General features: G+C 36.2%; 1 protein-coding gene across 1 annotated transcript; it reads right to left on the bottom strand.

Annotated features, from left to right (window-relative positions):
• Positions 1–11,170: 11,170 nt before the first annotated feature.
• On the bottom strand, positions 11,171–18,281 carry ctns (cystinosin, lysosomal cystine transporter). Its single transcript, XM_026929380.3, has 11 exons — positions 18,153–18,281; positions 17,829–17,922; positions 17,659–17,737; positions 17,062–17,149; positions 16,849–16,952; positions 15,354–15,491; positions 15,175–15,274; positions 14,841–14,960; positions 14,459–14,629; positions 13,071–13,188; positions 11,171–12,273 (listed from the first exon to the last, which is right to left on the bottom strand). Exons 2-11 carry the CDS (start codon positions 17,887–17,889, stop codon positions 12,131–12,133), a joined length of 1,122 nt encoding a protein of 373 aa, XP_026785181.1. The 5' UTR covers positions 17,890–17,922; positions 18,153–18,281; the 3' UTR covers positions 11,171–12,130.
• Between the last annotated feature and the right edge of the window lie 2,092 nt (positions 18,282–20,373).

Below are 20,373 nucleotides of genomic sequence, written 5' to 3'. Positions count from 1 at the left end.
ACACATGAAAAGATTTTATAATGTATAGCTGGCGAACAAATGCCCTTCCTCTTCAAAAATCCATATGTTACTCAACGGCATCAGTGCCTTTAACGAGTCGCAGTTTAGTCACAAAGGCTCCAGATTTTAAAAGAGTGCTGCAGGACTTGAATCAGTGCCATGGTTATACTGCAAACATAATGATGGAGTCGGTAATTGGAGTTACCACTTTGGACACTTAGGTGACTCATGTGCAACTCTGTTTTCACTGATCACCATCTTTGCTTACTTTGAGGTGGAGTGGAAAACCAAAAGTGTGGTCGGGCCACGGCTGTCGCTTGCAAATGTGATTATTATGCTTTTAAATCATGGTTATCTTTGAGTACACAAGGTTCATTTTAGCTATCGGAATTCATAAACATTTGGAAAGTGCCAAAACATAAGAGTGTGTTTTCTGACATACCCATTGTGCTTGGAATAGCACAGTCTGGAAAAATGTGAAATACAACGTCACACGATATGTACCATAAAACACTCCGGATTTCTAATTCAATCACAGCAAATCGTCATGTTTTACAGAGCTGTGATAATGGTGTTTTTTTTTTTTTTTTACATTTGTCTCTTTTATGGCAGTTTTCCCCGATTTCCCCATTCTCAATTTATTGGATTATTTCAAGTCAAATTCTTCTTGCAGCAGGTATACGATCTCTAAACATGCTCACACTAAAACAAACCATGGTGTTTATGACCATGTGGTCACTCCTGAAATATGAGAGCACTGGGTAATGCCTGCTTATGGAATATACAAGTATCCTGAGAGTCTACTGCTTAAAGAGAAGTAATTGGCACATAATTCCTCACTGAGAAAAACAACATAGCAGCTGAACTGGAACTAGTGTTGAATATTATACAGTATATTTAAAATAATAAAATAATTTCATATAAATGTCACCTCCAAGCATAAGGAATTATCTACAAAGGAAGAACATACTAAGTTTACTTGAAATTGTGATTCATACTTTCAGAGCCTTTAAAAAAAGAATTTCAAATAAACTTCAAGTTAATATTTTCCAAGCATAACAAATTATCTACAAAGGAGGAAAATCCCAAACCATCTACCATCTATCTGGAGAAAGGTGCATGTACCACCAAAGTGTAAATAAATGATCAGAATGATATATAAATATGAACATGTTGGAAATGATGGCGAGGTAGAACTGGCAATTTTATGGAGTTATGCAATAAGGGAAATAAATCCAGATTGGTCTAAAATGACAACATGGAGAGCTCTTTTGGAAAGACTTTATTAAAGGCAGGGTTTGTAATTCCGCAGGTACAAAAAAAAAAAAACACTCTTCACTCCTGACCTCTACCTGTTAACTGTGCAGTGGTAGGATTGGATTCTGCCTCAGTAGGAGGTTACATTGGTTTAAAAACATCAGCCAAATGAATAAGTGTACATTTCTTTCAAGAATTGAAGCAAACGATGAACATATTATTCATGACCCAGACAAAGCACTTCTCATAATTTAGTTGAGTGAACAATTGTAAATAATTAAAAATCCAATCAATGAAATTAAGAAACTGAAATCATGATGTTGCAAAGATCTACCTACATGCCCAAATAAAACAGCTCAAAAGCCCAAACCTTGAAGGTAAAAAAAAAAAAAAAAACCTGTCTTGAACAGACAGAGCTGTCAAACTGACATTTTCTCTAAAACCTTAATGGAAATTCCATGTTGGTCTTATATTTCCTAAAAACACTTCTGGCCCTGCCAGACACATGAAAGTAATTTTCAATACTCATAATGGTCCATATATCAAAATATATTTGGATAAGTGGAAAGTTGACCCCAGTTACAGTCAGTAAAATATTTCAATTTGATATTTCATTTATATTTATATTACAACATAACAGATTTGTATGTTTACAGTCCATACATAATTTCTCACTTCTACTAATCACAGTTTGACTTTTATTTCCATGTCGGGAAAACAACAGAACCTAGATCAAGCTGCCCTTCAAAACCTCAGTAATAATTTATTTGGAAGACTGAGCTGAAAGAAAAAAAATTACAAGCATATTTCAGCATCTCGCCAAGTATCCAAAACTTGTTGAAAGGAGCCACAAACCAATTCACAATTCGTTATATTAATATATACTAATATATATTTCATAGGGCAAAATGGGTCCATTTTTTTCATCACTTTTAAAAGAGTAAAAACTACATAATTATACACTGTATTACTCCAAGAGCCTGAATTCTTGTTTTTAATCTTGTTTATACTGTCTCTTAATCACTGTTTTCTTTCCTGGATCTTGCGTGAGGAATTTAAAATTGAGCACGAGGCATATTAATCACAACCACCACGAAAACATTCATAGAGAAAGTGACTCAGAAAACACATATAACTGATGATGTGCTGATAAAAGTATATCCCCTGAATTTTGCACTTTGCTTAATATTCTGCGAATTCAGTAAAAATATCATGTCTAAATGCAGTTATTTATTTAGTAAGCTAGCATTGCAAACTGCTCTCAATTTCTGGCTACATCTGGAAGTTACGCCATGCACAGTGAACACAAACAGGGAATCTAATCCTCCCGAAAATCACCTTCAAATATCCAAAGCATTATGCAGAAAGCAGCATTTAAAGCATTAAATGAACACTTAAAAAAATACAAACCTACTGGATATTTTAGACCAATATTAATCCTATATTACAATTCTTCTGTTTCCTGTTGTCTAGAAACCACATTTGTTTTGTCTATTTCTACGCTGATAACCTGTTTTAAGAAAAAGTTTCGTAAAAAAAAAGTTAAATATGTGTAACAATCATTAAATAAATGTGCACCAGTAAACAGGGCCAGTGACATTCAGGTAGACAGCAATATAATAAGTGCCAGATTGTGTTTCAAATGCACATTCTACACATAATATGATATTCATTGTAAATTATTATGTACATTTAAAGATTAAGAGCAACGACAGGAAGAAAATCAGTTACAAAAAATAAAAACAGAACAAACTGCAAATATGCAACTCTACACCAAAAGTACACAAGTGCAGTCTGATATACATAATTTAGTGATTTTTTTTTTTTTTTAATTATATTTATCCTTCCTTTTATACTTACTTTCATTCCAGATTATTTCCATTGGAACTAGTGGAGTGTGTGTGTGTGTGTGTATCGCACAATGGTACTCAAAATACTGCTACTGCACATTATTGAGGATGAGAATTAATCACACTTATGACAATGTTATCAACTGAGGATAAAAAGTGATTTAGTCCTTTATTGAGGATGAGATTTGCTCAAGGTGCTGATTGTGTTCTTCTTTAGAAAAAGACAGTCCTGTTGCTGTACTCTATTGAGGATGAGAATCACTCAGTGTTCTTACCGCAGAGCACATGGGTTGCAACGAAGCAACATTCAGTCTATAAAATCTGGTAAAGGTAGACAGTGAAGTCAATGTCAACGATTCACTAATGTCCACAAGTGACACTCAGGACCAGCCAGGAGGTAGACATAGTGCGAGTTGAATGGCATTTAATGGACGAAGACTCCTCTAAACCTATGTTCAAGTATGCATCCTTTACCTATTGGGCTAACCCTTTATGGTAGGCCCCAGAGCACACTAATCACTGGTCAGTGATCCACCAGCTGCCAGTTGCTGGACACAGTATGCTGGGGTCATTCCCAGAGGCGAGGCCCCAAAATTTCAAAGTGTGTGGTCTGCTGGGCCACAGTGAGCTGTTTATCTGGGACAATAGATCTGTTCTGGTGGATAGTAGCCACTGAGGACCATCAACAATGGGTAGAACCATGGCCTGTTCAGTTAGAATGGGGTTATCAGCAATAGTCCATTATTTTCTTGCCATGGTTCATAGACAAAGCAGTAATTTATCGTGGAAACCAGGAAAGTGTAGTCTGGCTTCACAATTATCTGGCATGTATTAGTATTTGGCTTCACTATTATCCAGACAGCATTAGTTTTTGGCTGACACTCTTTTGATTACATAATCTTGTTAAGGATTCAGCATTCTCTTCAGATAATTAACATAGGAGGTGTCAAAGGAAACAAAACAATTAGCATTTTCTTTTGCCAACTTCTCAGACATTTGCTTAGACTTTTGTAAAACATTTCAAAGAAAAAACATGCCTTGAGTTCTATGTCAGCAGTTGGCAGCACTAAGCAACCTCAGATATGACTGGAGTAAATGAGCACCAGCAGGATTATTATATCCTGTTGAAGATTGTTTGAAAGAGTGGGATTCTTAGATTAATGACATTACCTGAAACATGGGCAGAGGCAAAAGCAATAGAATGTGTCATCTTTATCACTTGAGAAACTTGCGTCCTCCTCTGGATGAGATGATTTGGGTTCTACCAGTGCGACTCCTGCAATCAGCTGACTTTGAGTCCTTTGAGCTCGAAGGAGAAAAGAGGACACACAAACTAGAAGAGAAAGCAGGATTTATTACTGGCAGTTAGCCCTTTTTCTTTTATTTTGTTCCTTTTTTATAAAAACAATTTTGAGTATTTTTGAATACTGGATTATATGATAATTGCCTTGAGTGCTTAATATAGTCTTACTGCTGTGAGGAAAACTTAAACTTCTAGTGATGATGCAAACGCTCTTCTCAGAGGCTTTGTCCATTTGCGTGCAAACCCAGAGCCTTGTATGTTCAGAAGCAGGCTTCCTTGAGTTGTACACGAGAGACGATGTCCATGTCTAACTTCACTTTGACAAGCTATTGTCCCAAATTATAGGCCAATTCCTTCAAGCATTTACACTCAGTATATTGTTTGTGCATATTATCCAATCTGGACTGCATTATTTGATTGTGGTCAAAAGTAGGATATAAGTCACTAAGTGTCACTCTCAACCCATGGCTTTTCTCAAAAACAGCTTGCCATGGATCTACAGCAGAAAAAAGTAAAATTTTAATATAAATTTTCCACAAATTGCATTATGAACTTGTACTAGAGGCACACCACCATGCCCTTACCATGTCAATGTTAGTGCTGGGATGAGACTGTATCTGGTCAGATGGACTATAGTCTGTAATTGTACAGCTACAAAAGTGCATCTGTATGGTAGGTTTATCTAATGAACTGGCAACCCAGTGTGGGATTGTGATGACTTATGATACAGTACAGAGTGATGTGCTCTGCTTTATGCATCAATGGTTTATGAATGGCAATGTCAAAAAATTTTTTTAGGTTATTCTCTACGAGAGTGACTAATATCTTCTTCCTGAGAAATGTGTATTTCAACATTGCTTTGATAAACTAATGTCTACCACTTACATTATACTACTGTGGTTTACAGAAACCAGTTATCACACCATGAAATTTTCATATTGTCTTAACTGTATCATAGTGTCTATACAAATTAGTAACTTCATCCGAAACGTGTTTTATAATTCTGTTTTTCCATAACGTTTTTTTTCCCCAGACATCTTCTACCCCTGACTCCCACCAGTGTGTTCCTGCCTATGAAGAAACTTAGTGATGTCAAAAGCCACTGTTTTAGTGTTAGGAGCAAGTTCCAAGATCTGTCATGGCTATGGTCATGGTAGAGTGATTTAATAATAAAATATCTTTATGTCTGGCTTGTTTTAACCTGTAAACATTGCTTTCCATCTCTTCTATAGTCATCACTTCCACACTCTCCAGCAAGAAGTTCTTAGCTGCACCTTTTTTGTTTGAAGCTGCTGACTCTACTGTGTCGCTATCTATCAGACACACACACACACACACACACACACACTTTTTTTTTTTATTTTGCAAAAGCAGTTTGTTTTGTGAGGACCAGACAAATGTCCTCACAGTTTCATTATAGGGACACTGGGCCCTAATAAAAAGCTCAAACCCTGCACTGCGCATGTACGCACACACACACGCACGCACGCGCACACACGCACACACACACACACACACACACACACACACACACACACAGACAGGCTGTTTTGAAATCACAATTCACTCAATCTGAGTTTACCACATTGAAGACAGGTACCATAATTTATTCTGACATGCATATCCTGACCTTCTAGTTTCCGAACACAACTACATTTAAATGGAATGAATATATGAACATTTAAATTAGCTGTATGTTTAAATAAGCTTACTGGCAGGTTAAAATTGGAAATAAGTTTTTTTTTTTTTTTTTTAAAACTGAAACAGCTCTGGAAAAAACAGGTCAAGTGTCATTAGTCCAAGTGTCAAATTCATACTGACTGAGAGAAAATCAAGGATAATGAGCACACTTTTCCCTCTCCGATTACGCTTAGGTTTGGACAGCATACTTTTTTCTGAATTGACAGCTGGTGATGAGCAGGTTCGCTGGCTGGGCCGCTGGCCGATTTTGACTCCACACTGCTCTCTGGTGTTGCTTTGTTGCTTTTCCCTGGCCTCACCTGCTCAACATCATGCCTCAGCAAATCTGCTATGCTTCTCTGACATCTTATTAAAGAATCTGACATGAATAATGCATAATATCATGCAGATACAGGTCTCAGTGGCTGTGTCATGGTTGCTGGTTCTAGACAGGCTGGTTTGAGCATTTCAGAACCAGTTCACAGAGGAGAATGGCCATACTGGATTGAACTCACAGGAAAGCTATAGTAACTCAAATAACCACGCTTTACATCCATGGTGAGCAGAAAAACATCTAAGAATGCATAGCACGTCGAACCTTGAGGTGGATGGGCTACAATAGCAGAAGACCACATTGGGTTTATTCACCTGGTCTTTTTCTAATCTTCAACTGTCCAGTTTGGGTGAGCTGGGGCCCACTGTAGCCTCAGATTCTTGTTCTTGGCTGACAGCAGTGGAACCTGATGACATTGTAGCCCATCTGCTTTAAGGATGTGTTGTTCATTTTGAGATCTTTTCCTAAAGAAAAGTTTCAGGACTACACAGTGTTTGTGTGGTTGTTGTGTGCTTCCTTAATGAACTCTACGAAGTTCTGCTCTTGGCTGTATATCATTCATCCTGCATGCTGTTATAATCTAGTACGTGGTTCAGAGTGTGAAAAGGAAATTCATCCTTGTGGATCGTTTTCCTCAGAAAATGGCATGCAAAGATTGGCATGCACTAGACTAGGATATTCTGATTCCAAATTACTTACTATTTTAATCATGAATGCAGACAGTGAAAGGGCTGGTGGGAGGTGTCTGAAACACAGAAAACACCATACACACAAAATAAGCTCTGACGGCAAGAGGTTTACCGCACATGATCCTCGATTATAAGAGAATATTTCGTGTTGTTGTAATATGTCAGGGACCATCAGGGATGCTCATGTGAGCAGTGCTCTGGTGCTGATGAATGATCTGATGAATGGAGAGTAGAGAGAGACACTATTTTTAGTGGTTTACCAGCACTGTACTGATGGCCACAGGAGGAAACCAACAGCCTTCTCCTCTGTTCAGAAGGACACACATTCTAGTCAAGTAACTTACATATTGACAGATTTACAGAAAGTGCATCATAGTAAATGCATACCTCAGTGCAAAGCACTGTAATCTAAATTTACCGCATTGTGCTAGAACACAGTATAAAAATATTGTACAACATAATGTAACAAAAAATGTGTGAAGATGTATGAACTCACCAGGGTCTGAATCAACATTTCCAGATGGTGAAGGCAGAGACTGGATGGCAAGAAAATATTATTCTTAGACACTGGAAAAGTGAAAAGAACAAATATCAATCAAAAAAACCACAAATAAATATGGAACGATCAGATAACTCGACAAAGTTCCGAAACGAACCAAATATGTCTTACTGCGAGTAACAGGAGAAGTAAAACTTTAGCCACAATTCGAGGGTAGGAGGTGTGTGCATGATGATGTTTCTCATTCAGCGGGAGGCCTGTAGCTATTATAATCTGGGAAACATGGGAAGCAATTTACTAAAGATTTTAAACTGGAAAAAAAAAATATTAAAGTACTGAAAGGTTATAGTGCATACAATAATTCATTATCTCCTTCCTCTGCACTAAATCTCTGAGGAAAAGGCCAGAGAGTGCAGCTGCAATTACATCATTACTACCTGTGATGAATTAATAAATAAAATAAAGCATACCTTCTGATTGATATATTTCTTAAATATAACCTGGTGCAGCTTTAGCAGGTTTATCTGTAACGTAGACATAGATTTGGTGAACTACATGTATGACATCAACATTATGTGCAAACCTTTTAATACTTCAAAAAGTCTTAAAGCAGTATTTTAAGATCAGCACATGACAAAACTTGGATAACCAGTAAAAAGCAGGTCCATCCATGGCTCTATCCAATAACAAAATCTGCGAAGGCATTTTAATGTAATTGGGCTTTGGATATTTATGAGCAATAATGACATAATTCTAAGGCAGGCATGTTCAAACTATTGCCCGCTGCCTTTTTTTTTTAAACAGCCCATGAGGTATTTTAGAAACAAAATTAAAGTTAAAAAAACACTGTTTTTCAGTTTGAACACTGGGTGTCCCTATCACGTAAAACAACCCCACCATGTTAATGACATTAATTTTACATGCCTATGGTAATGATGGCAAGCTACTGGCGGCACCAAAAACACGAAAAATAGAAAGTGAATGCAGAAGATTTCAGTTATATTAGCAAAAGTTCAGAGAGAAGTGTCTGTTTAGTTAATCCAGAATCAGTTGTTGTAATGTAGGGGTAAATGTTAAGAGACTTTATGAAATGAAATGAAACAACCCTATGTCAAGTCATAAACTGGTGCTGAATGAGAATAAGAGGTAAAACAACTGGCAGCTCCTGTTAGCTCAATAAAACCAGTATTTTGTATTAACAAGTGCAAGAAAATGCTAAATTGGCATTATAGCCCAGTGTGGAAAACTGCTTACAGGTTGGGTGACTGTATAAAGCAGTGCTGGTGAAAGTCATTATTATAACATGTCCAGAAAAGATGCAAGAATTTAACAATAACAATCTTGCAGGAAACGCAGTGGCCCAATGAATGAAAGATCTGTCAACCAACCTAAAGCAGGAAGTATCAGGTAAAGCATGTGAATTAGATTTTTATTCAGTCACTTGTGATGGCTTCACATGCAGTTATACATTTGCAAACATTTTTTTCTAATGATGTTGAAAATAAGAGGTCTAAGATAACTGAGTCACCTTTGCGATGCACTTTGAATCACCACAATAAGACTTAAACCTGCTTTTACAGCAATTCTTCAGTCCCAGGCACAATGTCACTGCTCCCATTAGAATGAATAACCAGTTAAGCATACAGCATAAAGTGTTTAAAACCCACTTATTCAGTTGAACAAAAATGTAGTATTAATGGTGATAAATTTTATTAAAACAGAGTCTGTGGCTCTTGACTGCATTTTTTTTTCATCTGGCCCGCAACAAGAACAATTTGGAAGCCCTTGGTTACGCTTGTTCTTCCTGGGTCTGTGTGGGTTTCCTCTGGGTTCTCCCGTTTCCTCCCACCTCTAGTAGTAGATGAATTGGCTCAATTTAATATCACTCCTTCACATTTTTTGATACCTACAGCTCTGTAGCTTCACATCATCTCATTCTGCTCACTTCCCATCATTACCACCTAAATCCTGTTTAAAGATTATACTGAAAATCAGTCCATGTTGTAATAAAGTCGTAAGTATTTTATTCTTTCTGCTTAACGCTCATGACCTGAGGAATTTAACCACACTAAAGCAAAAGTGCAAAAAGGATCTTGACACAGTTGTTAGAAGACATATGGAGAGCGAGTATACACGGAATACCGTATATTCCTATTCAATCCATCTACATTACAAAATTATTCAGTTTATAAATTCTCATCTTCTACACAGGACTGAAGTAAGGTTGGCTAAAATTAAACCCAATGTTGATCTTGTGTGTGATAGATGAGAAGTGAAGCCAGGTAATCTCTCTCACATGTTCTAGTCATGGTTGTTTTGGCAATTAATTTTTCCAGAGTTCTTAGGAGTGATCATTTAGCCCACTGCTATTATTGCGAAATCTGGAGCAGCTGCAGAGTAACTTGGTACATCTAATTCCTCTAAAGCCATGATAGTGTTGTTGTCTATAGCTAGCAAACTTTTAATAAGCGAATGGAAAAACTAACTCCATTTCACATTTAACAGTGGATCAGAGATATAATGCATCATTTGGCATTGGAGAAAAAATCATTACTCTGCAAAGGCTGGGCTACTAAATTTTATACCATCTGGTATTTCTGATGTTTGTACTGATGTTAAACGATATCAGTCCCATCGATAGTCTTAGTTTAAAGTTGTTGTTTTTTTCACTTTCTTCAACATTTTTATATCTATACTAGTCATTATTTTTGTCCTATTTTGGTATAATTAAATAAGTTAATAGCATATACACACTAACATTAACATGAACTGTCAAATATAGAAATGGTTTAATGTTTAAAATCTGAATACCAAATTCTTCCATGTTTATACACAAAGTATTAACGAAACATCATTTTTATATGTGTTTTTATTTTGAATAAAATGATCTGTTGATGATGCTGGTTTATACTGAATCAGTATGTTATCACTAACAAATTTAAGGAAGTAACATTCTTACATTCAAACTTCCTCATAGCTAACCTAAAACCTAAAAACATGTTTTAGGTCTAAATTAGTTTTCTTTTGTAATATTTTGGTGCTGCCCATTTGCAAAGCTTTTCGGGCAAAACATTTTATCATTGAAATACTGATAAGCATTTTAGTTTGTTATGGAAATGTGTTGTTTGATCTCCAAAAAAAAATCATAGAGAAGCACACACATGCATATATGATAAATCTTAGAGTAATAATGGCTAAATTTCATATCCATGAATGTAAATTCATACATAAGGTGTCATGTGAGAAAGGAAATGACGTAGTACATTGGCACAATTTGGCCTTCCTTAAAACGAAACAATAAAGCTGTAATGTAATTGATTTAAAATTCTTGAATGAATTAATGTATGAAATTCTTTAACCCCTTAGCATAAAAAAATGTAAACCTGTTTGTATTTATTGTTTGTACTTGATGAAATTGATTTTTTATTTTTAAAAACAAAAGTCTTCCTTTCCCTGCCTCTTGCACCCCACTGGGAAAGTGTAAAATCATCTAAGATTGTACCTGTAATCCAACTTTTTTTCCTACCTGGTTAGTTAGAAACAAAAATCAGAAATCTCTGCAAACAATTCTTTTTTATTTTACACAAATGAATGAATACAGTGAAAATAACATGAATGAATAACTGCTTAATGAAAGCTAACATTAATTTCAAATAATAATAATAATAATAAAAAGAAGGCTTGAATGGAATTACATGTTTTACATTTCATTATTAAAGTACTCCTGAATGTGGAATTTCAAAAGCATACAAATAATTTGGAAACAATTTGGAGGCAGCTCAATGTTCTCTTATCATCAGTATCATCAGTATCATTAGGCAAGTTAGCTAGCCTGCAAGCTAACTGCTATAGTAGACCTGAGGAGGTTAGATCTGCACTGTCATTTATCAGCAGGCAGAACCTGTCAGAACATACACTCAAAACTACTTTGTTTTTCCACTGGCTTTAGCCGAGCACCTAAGTTTCTAGGCACGTCATCCTCGAATCTGGGACGTGATTGGTCCAAAGCTGTGGAGCTTATTATGACATCACTAACTGTGATATTCCCTGATTCACTTTTTACATGCAACTATGTAGGGGAAAAAATGCCACTGTGTTATCAAATTTAACCAGAACACCAATGTATAATTAAATTAAATATTAATTATATTTAATTATACTTAATTATATTTAATTATAATTCTAATCATACAGCTACTAGGAGTTAAACATCAAACATCATATCTTTGAATTCAGGGGTACTTTAAATATTTTAAAAAGGCATAACAAAATGTGCAATTATACTTCTTAGCAATCATTTAGTGAAAAGCCCTACTGACAGTATATCTCAAGCTTTCTATAAACTGTGTTTAAAGGATTTGGTGTGAAACGTTATGCATATAAAATCTATATTAAAGTCATTATAAAAACATTATAAAAATCATTATTCTCTGGTGAGGTAGGTCCAAGGTCCTACTAGTTTAAGGCACCTTTACCTGAACAGCAACAGAACTGTTCATAATTAAAAGTCCTTCCCTATTACTCACCATTCAGCACCTGATATTCAGGACCTTTACTGCGGTAAAGGCAGTAGTGCTGTATCATAAATATGATGTCGAAAAATATTGAAAAGATGCCCAATCCGAATTTCGTTGGGTCTCCAAATATGAGCTCCCACTCGTCTGCAAAAAGAACAGAAATACAGAAAGAGTTACAGATTATACAGAATGTATACTTAAACTGTGTGTGTCATGTTCCTGAGTGCGTTTTTGGTGTTTGTGTGCATATGCTCTCTCTCCGTCCATATCTACTTTGTGAAGAGCATATCCCAGCAGAAAGCCAGCTGAAGTGACTCTGGGACTGGCACATGGGAAACTGCATCACAGGATTATAAAAAGGAGAACGTCAGTGGCACAACTGAGCCCATTACATCTCTCAGCTTTAATAAGACTTTGCCATTGTAAGTTCTAACAGGTAATTGACAGATAGCAGATACCTGTTGAATCCAAGTGAATCTTATTTTAAATGTTAGAATATCTGCTTTGTTATGTAGTACATTTACTGAGGAGAGAGACATTTTTCATACCGTAAATCTTGGCCAAGAAGATTCCTTAAGCAGTAAATTCAGTGTCAGATTTTAGAATTGAAAAAAATTCAATCTCACATTGTATGATACAAATTCTAAATAATCACATTCAAATTCAGATTTTAGCATTTAAATTCAAATGTCTAATTGCATGATTCTAACTCCATAGCCTGGAACACGGCATAATGCTGTATTCAACATAACATAAATTCAGAATTATGTCATTTTATTCCTTCAATCTACAAAGTGGAAAAAACAACATGGACACCTCCTTGAAAGCTTGTTTAGAAACAAGCTAGCCAGTTAAACATTTGTGTGTGTGTCTGTGTGTGTGTGTGTGCGTGTCTGTGTGTGTGTGTTTGTGAGTGTGTGAGAGAGACTGCTTATTCTTACTGTTGTTATAGGACTGCAGGAACATCTGAAGCACACTGAAACTGCCTCCTGTTAAATCCAGTAGCACGTTGCCAATGCTCCACCCTTCTGTGCTTTGTCTCTGATAGTTCATGTAAGCCTAAAAACGGTTAAAGCGAGACACAATAATAAAATCATAAATATAGCTACAAGCAGTGACTAGCGGGGCCAAGCACCAAGGGTGTGTCACTGTCAGTTGCACGAGATCATAATGTTGTATCAGTGAAGACAGCTGGTGGTAAATGTCATCTAAAACCAATAAACTGTGTTACCACTTTCTGTTACCAACAGGAGGTGCTATTGCCAGCTTGACGAACAGTACATTAACGCACAACTGAAGTACCAGCTCCATCACACAATGTATCGTGGAATAATTAAGGAAGACTTTCGGTTTAAACAGTGTCATAATTTAATTGTCTTGCCATGACATTGCCATTTAATATTTAATCACTAACATAAATGTTTTGCATTTTCACAAGATGCTGTCAGGCTGCACTTAAAATATTGAAGTGAATATCTGTGAATCTTATGCAACTTTTTGAAGGAGAATATAAAAGACTGTTATTTAAAACTTATTGCCTATTGCCAGTTGGTGGCGCTACGACAATGAATCACTAACCACGTGTGTATGTAATGATGCACTCTCATTTGACATATATATAGTAAAAATCTGATGAAACATCGTGGTGACACTATGGCAGTGAATCACCAATGTCATGTCTATGTGACTAATCCCCATTATTTAACATACATTTAACTGCATTACACTTGTGGAATTACGTCACGCTTTCTGTTTGCGTGGCGTGACACAAATGGTGCTATGTCCACTAGTCATCCATCACTACTGGCATGTACATGTGAGTATGCCTCATTATTGAAAATACATGTGAACCTTGGGTCACATCACACAATGTACAGTGGAATTACGCCTCATTTCCTCTTTGTGTGGTTTGGCAGGTTAACTGATTGCATCATCATGTTCACATGCGATATCAAGGATTGTGAGTTAACATCATGGCGTATCATGACATCATCCTGACCAAATTTGGTATGAATTGAATGAACCCTTTAGGAGGGGTATTAAAAAGTTTGGAACCTGTCAAAACACGAAAACCAAAACAGCCAACCATTTTGTAACAATTCTAATAAACAAATTCATGTCCTACATTGTTAATTCAGTCTTCTTTAAGACACAGTAGTCTACTGGTCTACGTACGACCATTAGCCAAAGCTGCCTTAACATTTAGCATTTTTAATCTTTGCACACATTCTCTTGGAAATCTTAACTACCACAGGATAAGACCTGACTGTACTTCAAGTAATAGCCTTTCTCAAAGGCTTCTATGTAAGAGTATAAAAAAAAGCAATACCTGAGGGATATACTTAATCAGTGTTATGCCCAGTTTAATGTAGGAGAAGTAGTACAGGTAAGTCAGCCAGGAGATCTTCTGAGCAACAGCAACAAAAAGTGTGACTAAAGCGAATGTCCAAGCGACCACCAGGAAAAAAATTGCAACCCTGGACACCTTTTGGCCGCCTCTCTAAAAAAAAAAAAAAAAAAAAGAAAAAAAAAAAAGTACAAAGTTTTCAGATTTCAGATATGATGCTACAGATCCAAATGCATAATACATGCTCGAGTAGTGTAATGTATACATTCTGATTTCTTCTAAATGTACGAATTATATGCACTGATGTACATGTTATTTTAGCCAATGTCCAATGAAAATGAAACAAAAACAGGCTCGGACTCACCTCGTATATTGCACACTGGAAGATATAGATCAGAGTAAGGACTGCCGCATGCAGACTGAAAAACACATCATTGGCATCCACTGGATTGACTCCATTTGGATTTTTCTTCAAGAATTCTTCCTGTTGATATATTGTTATTCATAAAAAGTTATTAAATCACTCCTGGGAAAATGTCAGTGCATGTTAACAACTTCATCTGATAATGTTATATGTCTGTAAAGAAGCTTCAACAATTAAATTTTGTTTCAGTACAAATAATGAAACGACCTACTGCACATCATGAAAGATCATTTGATGTCAAATGATTCAAAAATAATGTTGATTCTGTGTTTACCTTTATGTAAGGTATCCAAAAGAGGCCGATATTGAAGACACTATATGCGATGAATCCGGTGAGGTTGAGTGATAGAAAATCAAAGTTCAGGCCCACCACACTATAAAATAATATTGCAGAATTGATTCAGATAAAGTGGAACATGTGGCCAAATCTCAAAACATGTAAGCGTTTTCTACCTTTTTCTTTTCCAGTTTTCATACACCTGCGGATAGAAGGAAATAGACCAGGCCAGAAAGTAGATCCATCCGATGATTTGGTTGATGACATAAAGAATCTCGCTTCTGATGACTAAAAATCTGATTCGAGTTTGTAGGCTACAGAGAAAAGAAGTTTAGGCATGGATGTTAAAAATCCTTGTTATCAGCTGAAGAAGGGAACATGACCATATATCAGGAAACCATAATACACGGGTAAGCCATGCTGAGGAATTGTACTGCAACCAGATACTGTGATAGAGCGAAATAAAGAGTTGAATTGGATAACTATTATAATTAGATTTTTTTTAGTTGGCCATTCTGAATCCCCCCCCAGTTTAGTACTTCCTAAAAGAAAAAAAAAAACAACCCTGAATGACTTGCACATCATACTTTGTAACTAATAAGTGATCATCAGTGTTGTCCAACATTTTTTTTGGAATGGAGTTCTGAGTTAAAGTTACTTCTCCACCTAGAGCAATGCAGAAGTGATTTAATCCTTTAGTCTGTCCAGCTCTCTCACTTCCTCATCTATACACTCTGCTCAAACATCCATGCTAATACTCCCTTCAACACCACTGTGCTTATCATCTCGTAGATCACTACCTAGCCAAGCTGAGTCCTATATAGCCATGATTCTCAAAGTGGGGTCAGTGATTTATATCCAGGGAGTACCTGACCGTACTACTTTTTAAAATTTTAAATTACATGACGGTGGTGGAAATTACTATCAAAATAACTATCAAAGTATCAAGGTGGTTATGGTTAATATTAAGTTATTATAGTTGATCATTTGAAAGGAAAGGGGTTAATCTAAAACTCAGTAACTACAAAGCATGGATAAATGATTTTAACTTGAATCTAAGGGCAATTTTAACAACACCAGGAAGTACTGTTAATACAAAACAGTGTTTTTTTTAATCTATATCTAAGTGAGTGAAAAGTTCAGGAATAAAAAGCTCTAATGGCTCGATTTAAATGAAGATGATGGTACATATTTGCACTATTGTTCTTTGCTGTGATCTTAATGAGGGTCTTTGGAAATTCTTTTACTCTGGTAGGAATCCCTGTCTACAACAATATGAACCCAGCGCAGCAGTGCCATATAGCTACACTGTATTCTAAAAGTCTGAACATAAATTTGTGTACATTTTTGTGAGAAAGAAAAGGAGCACTTGCTTTTTGTTTTTATGAGATAACACCAGACAATTATCTTGTTTAAGTTTGTTGATTTTTCCTTTTATTAAACACCATTGTAACTGAGCTAGCAATATCCCCTGTGACGTCAGCGCCGCAGACAATCCCTAACTTCTTAAAACAATCAATAAATTAGCACCATACTCTAACAAATATTTCAATATAAGCATGTGTAATGTGTTTCAGGGTGGACTTTACTTCAGAAAAAAACCAAAAGCAGTCTGTAGTAATCATGGGAAGCTTTGGTCTGATGGAAGTGCAAACCAAGGACATTGATTACCTTTGGATTTCAGTGTTGTTGCTGTACAGATAAGCAGTGACCTGTCCAACGCTTTTTGCTTGCACTTCAAAACAGCTCGATACATTTTCTGCTGGCAAAACAACCTGTGGAGTCAAACCGAGTGAAAACGCTCAAGCAAATGCAGTATGATGTTTCAGTTAAAAGTAAAAGTAATGAGGCATTTTATGTGTCGTAACACCAGGCTTAGCTTACCTCTTCTGGAAGATGAATTATTGAAGAGATGTTTGCTGAGAAATATGTAATATTGAAGTAGATGTACACAGTAACATTTAGAGGAGAACTGCAACAAAAATAAAGTAAATGAATTAGAATGTTTTCGGTACTTCAGTCAAAGGTCAACTACACTCATCCATCCATCCATCCATTTTCTGTACCGCTTATCCTACACAGGGTCGTGGGGAGCCTGAAGCCTATCCCAGGGGACACGGGGTACAAGGCGGGGGACACCCTGGACAGGGTCCCAAACCATCGCAGGGCACAATCGTGCACGCACACACACACACACACACACACACACACACATAACCATTCATACACTACGGACAATTTAGAGATGCCTACAGTGTGTGTCTTTGGACTGGGGGAGGAAACCAGAGCGCCCGGAGGAAACCCCCAAAGCACGGGGAGAACACGCAAACTCCATGCACACAGGGCAGAGGCGAGAATCGAACCCTCAGCCCTGGATGTGTGAGGCAAACTACTAAGCCACTAAGCAAAATATCTTTCCATTAAGATCTCAAGTAATCAGACAGACTGATAACACATACAGTAGTTGAATGCTTGTCACACCTTGCTGTAATGGTGATATTTTTAGAGACTTTCTCCACCAGGTCAACAGTGGCTGGAGCACTCAGGGACACTCTGGCATCTGTATAGATATATAGCAATGTATACAATGATATGTTATGCCACCTGCACACACTATGAATCAGGTTTAATAATAAAAAGTTAAGACTGACCACAATATGTCGTGAACGCCCATACAGACAGAACCAGCAGTGCTACTGCTCCTGTCTGCATCTTCTTCAGCTCAGAAGATGTTCACACCGCAGCCTGTGGGGAAGAAGGCGGAGAAAGCAGGGTTAGCACCTGGCTAACACAGAACAGCACTGCCATACACACAGCTAAGCTAACACATGGGCTAAGATAGCCAGTTAGCACTGCTGAGCTCTATCTCCAGTCCTTTCTCTCTCCACTAATAAACCGTGTCTTTAGCTACACGAAAGGCTTCTCAAATTTGGACAAACATACTTAACGGAAAAGCAAGAAATGAAAACAATTACCAGCGTCTACATAATTTTTACGCTGATCGCTGTGTGGCCATTTCCTGATCATATGACACAGCTGACGCAATCACGCGGCCTACGGAGTCACGTGTTCATAAAGAGCGCGGTGGGGTCGCTTTGAAAACAGCAACAACAGAACAATAGGATATAAGATACAATAACTGAAGAGATATGAGACTATTAATTGTGCATTGAAGAGATATGAGTATTGTACATTGAAGAGATATGGGACTATTAATTGTGCATTGAAGAGATATGAGTATTGTACATTGAAGAGATATGGGACTATTAATTGTGCATTGAAGAGATATGAGTATTGTACATTGAAGAGATATGGGACTATTAATTTTACATTGGACAGATATGAGACTGCTAATTGTACATTGAAGAGATATGATACTATTAATTTTACATTGGAGAGATATGAGACTGTTAATTGTAAATTGAAGAGATATCATACTATTAATTTTACATTGGAGAGATATGAGACTGCTAATTGTACATTGAAGAGATATGATACTATTAATTGTAAATTGAAGAGATATGAGTATTGTAAATTGAAGAGATATGATACTATATTACTTGCAAATTGAAAAGTTATGAGAATGTTAATTGTAAATTGAAGAGATATGATACTATTCATTGTAAATTGAAAAATGATAATATATTAAGTGTTATTGAAGAGATATGAGTATTGTAAAGTGAAGAGATATGGGACTATTAATTGTACACTGGAGAGATATGAGACTGTTAATTGTAAATTAAAGAGATATGATAGTGTTAAATGTAAATTGAATAGATATGAGACTACGAATTGTTAATTGAAGAGATGTGAGATTATTAATTGTAAATCAGAAAATCATGATAAATTGTATATTATAAGAAGCCATATGTATATACTGTTGAGGAATGTAAATCAATGCAAATAAATTAAAATTAAAATGTTTAATAATAATAATAATAATAATAATAATAATTTAACAGTTTGAACTAGCAAGTGTTATTGATTAACATTATTACATAGTTATTGTACACCAGGAGTTCTCAAACTTTTTGTAACCAGGAAGCAGACAGAACACTGGTCCAAGTTGACATTATTCATCGGCCTACTGGATTCTGAGTTACTGAGGTTTGGATCAAATCCATTTAATTCAAGCGACCAGTCAAACTGCTAATAACTGTAAGAACTCAATAATATATATAAAACCTCTGATAATGGTGGTTTGTGATTTGCACTGCTGTAACTAAAAAAAAAAAAAACACGGACCCCACACTGAGAACCCCTGTCCTTCACAGGTCACTCACAGCCACTCACTCAGAACAGAGCTCATTTACATATCGCAGCTTTAAGACACAATAACAACAACAGTTGTTAAATCTGGTGAATTTTAGGGGTAAATAGAAATTGGAATATAGGTAAAATTAATTGCATTGTATATTAAGCTACAAAATTGTAGATTTCAGGGAAAAAAATTATTAGAAAACAGTGTAGAATATAGAAGTTTTAAGGGTAACCTGAGGATGTTAAGAAATGCTTTATATTTTATATAACATTTATATCACTGCATTAAAGATTGTGTTCATTCGTTTTCATTTATTGATATCACACAAGAAAGATGTGGGCGTATATGAAATTAGTTTTAATTTAATTAATGCACTGAACTATTCATACAGTATACATTGCATCACACCACAATAAGGACACGTGCCCTAAATGTCCACCAGAGGGCACAGTCACCTGAATTGTTAAATTAATCATTAGATTATTAGGTACTCCTGCCATTGCCTGGACTATTAAAAAACAATATCAGCATTCAATCACTTTCTAAAGTGTTCTAATGCACAGTGAGTCTGAGCTGTGAAACCCTGTCAGATTACTTTTTGTATTTTTAACCCTGGACTCTTTTCTGTCTTGGATTGTCCCTGGTGCCTGTTTGTCTCAACTACTAGTTTTTGGATATTATAAGGTTTATTCACCCTGCCTTTTGATTCATGATATTTGTTTGTCTTGGATGCTGTATGTGTTTTTCTAATAAACCACACTGCTCATGGATCCACACAACACAGCAATAATACTCAAATAAGCTGTGCCATTCAAGTGATGATTGTTTGGTATAAACGGGCACAAAGTGTGCCAAGAAAACATTCCCCACACCATTACACCACCTCCACCAGCCTGGACTGTTGACACAAGGCACGTTGGGTCCATGGATTCATG

Source organism: Pangasianodon hypophthalmus, chromosome 11 (genome assembly GCF_027358585.1).
Source record: "Pangasianodon hypophthalmus isolate fPanHyp1 chromosome 11, fPanHyp1.pri, whole genome shotgun sequence".
Taxonomy (NCBI): domain Eukaryota; kingdom Metazoa; phylum Chordata; class Actinopteri; order Siluriformes; family Pangasiidae; genus Pangasianodon; species Pangasianodon hypophthalmus.
The sequence above is the reverse complement of the archived record's forward strand: the minus strand, read 5'-3'. Positions and strand labels throughout refer to the sequence as shown.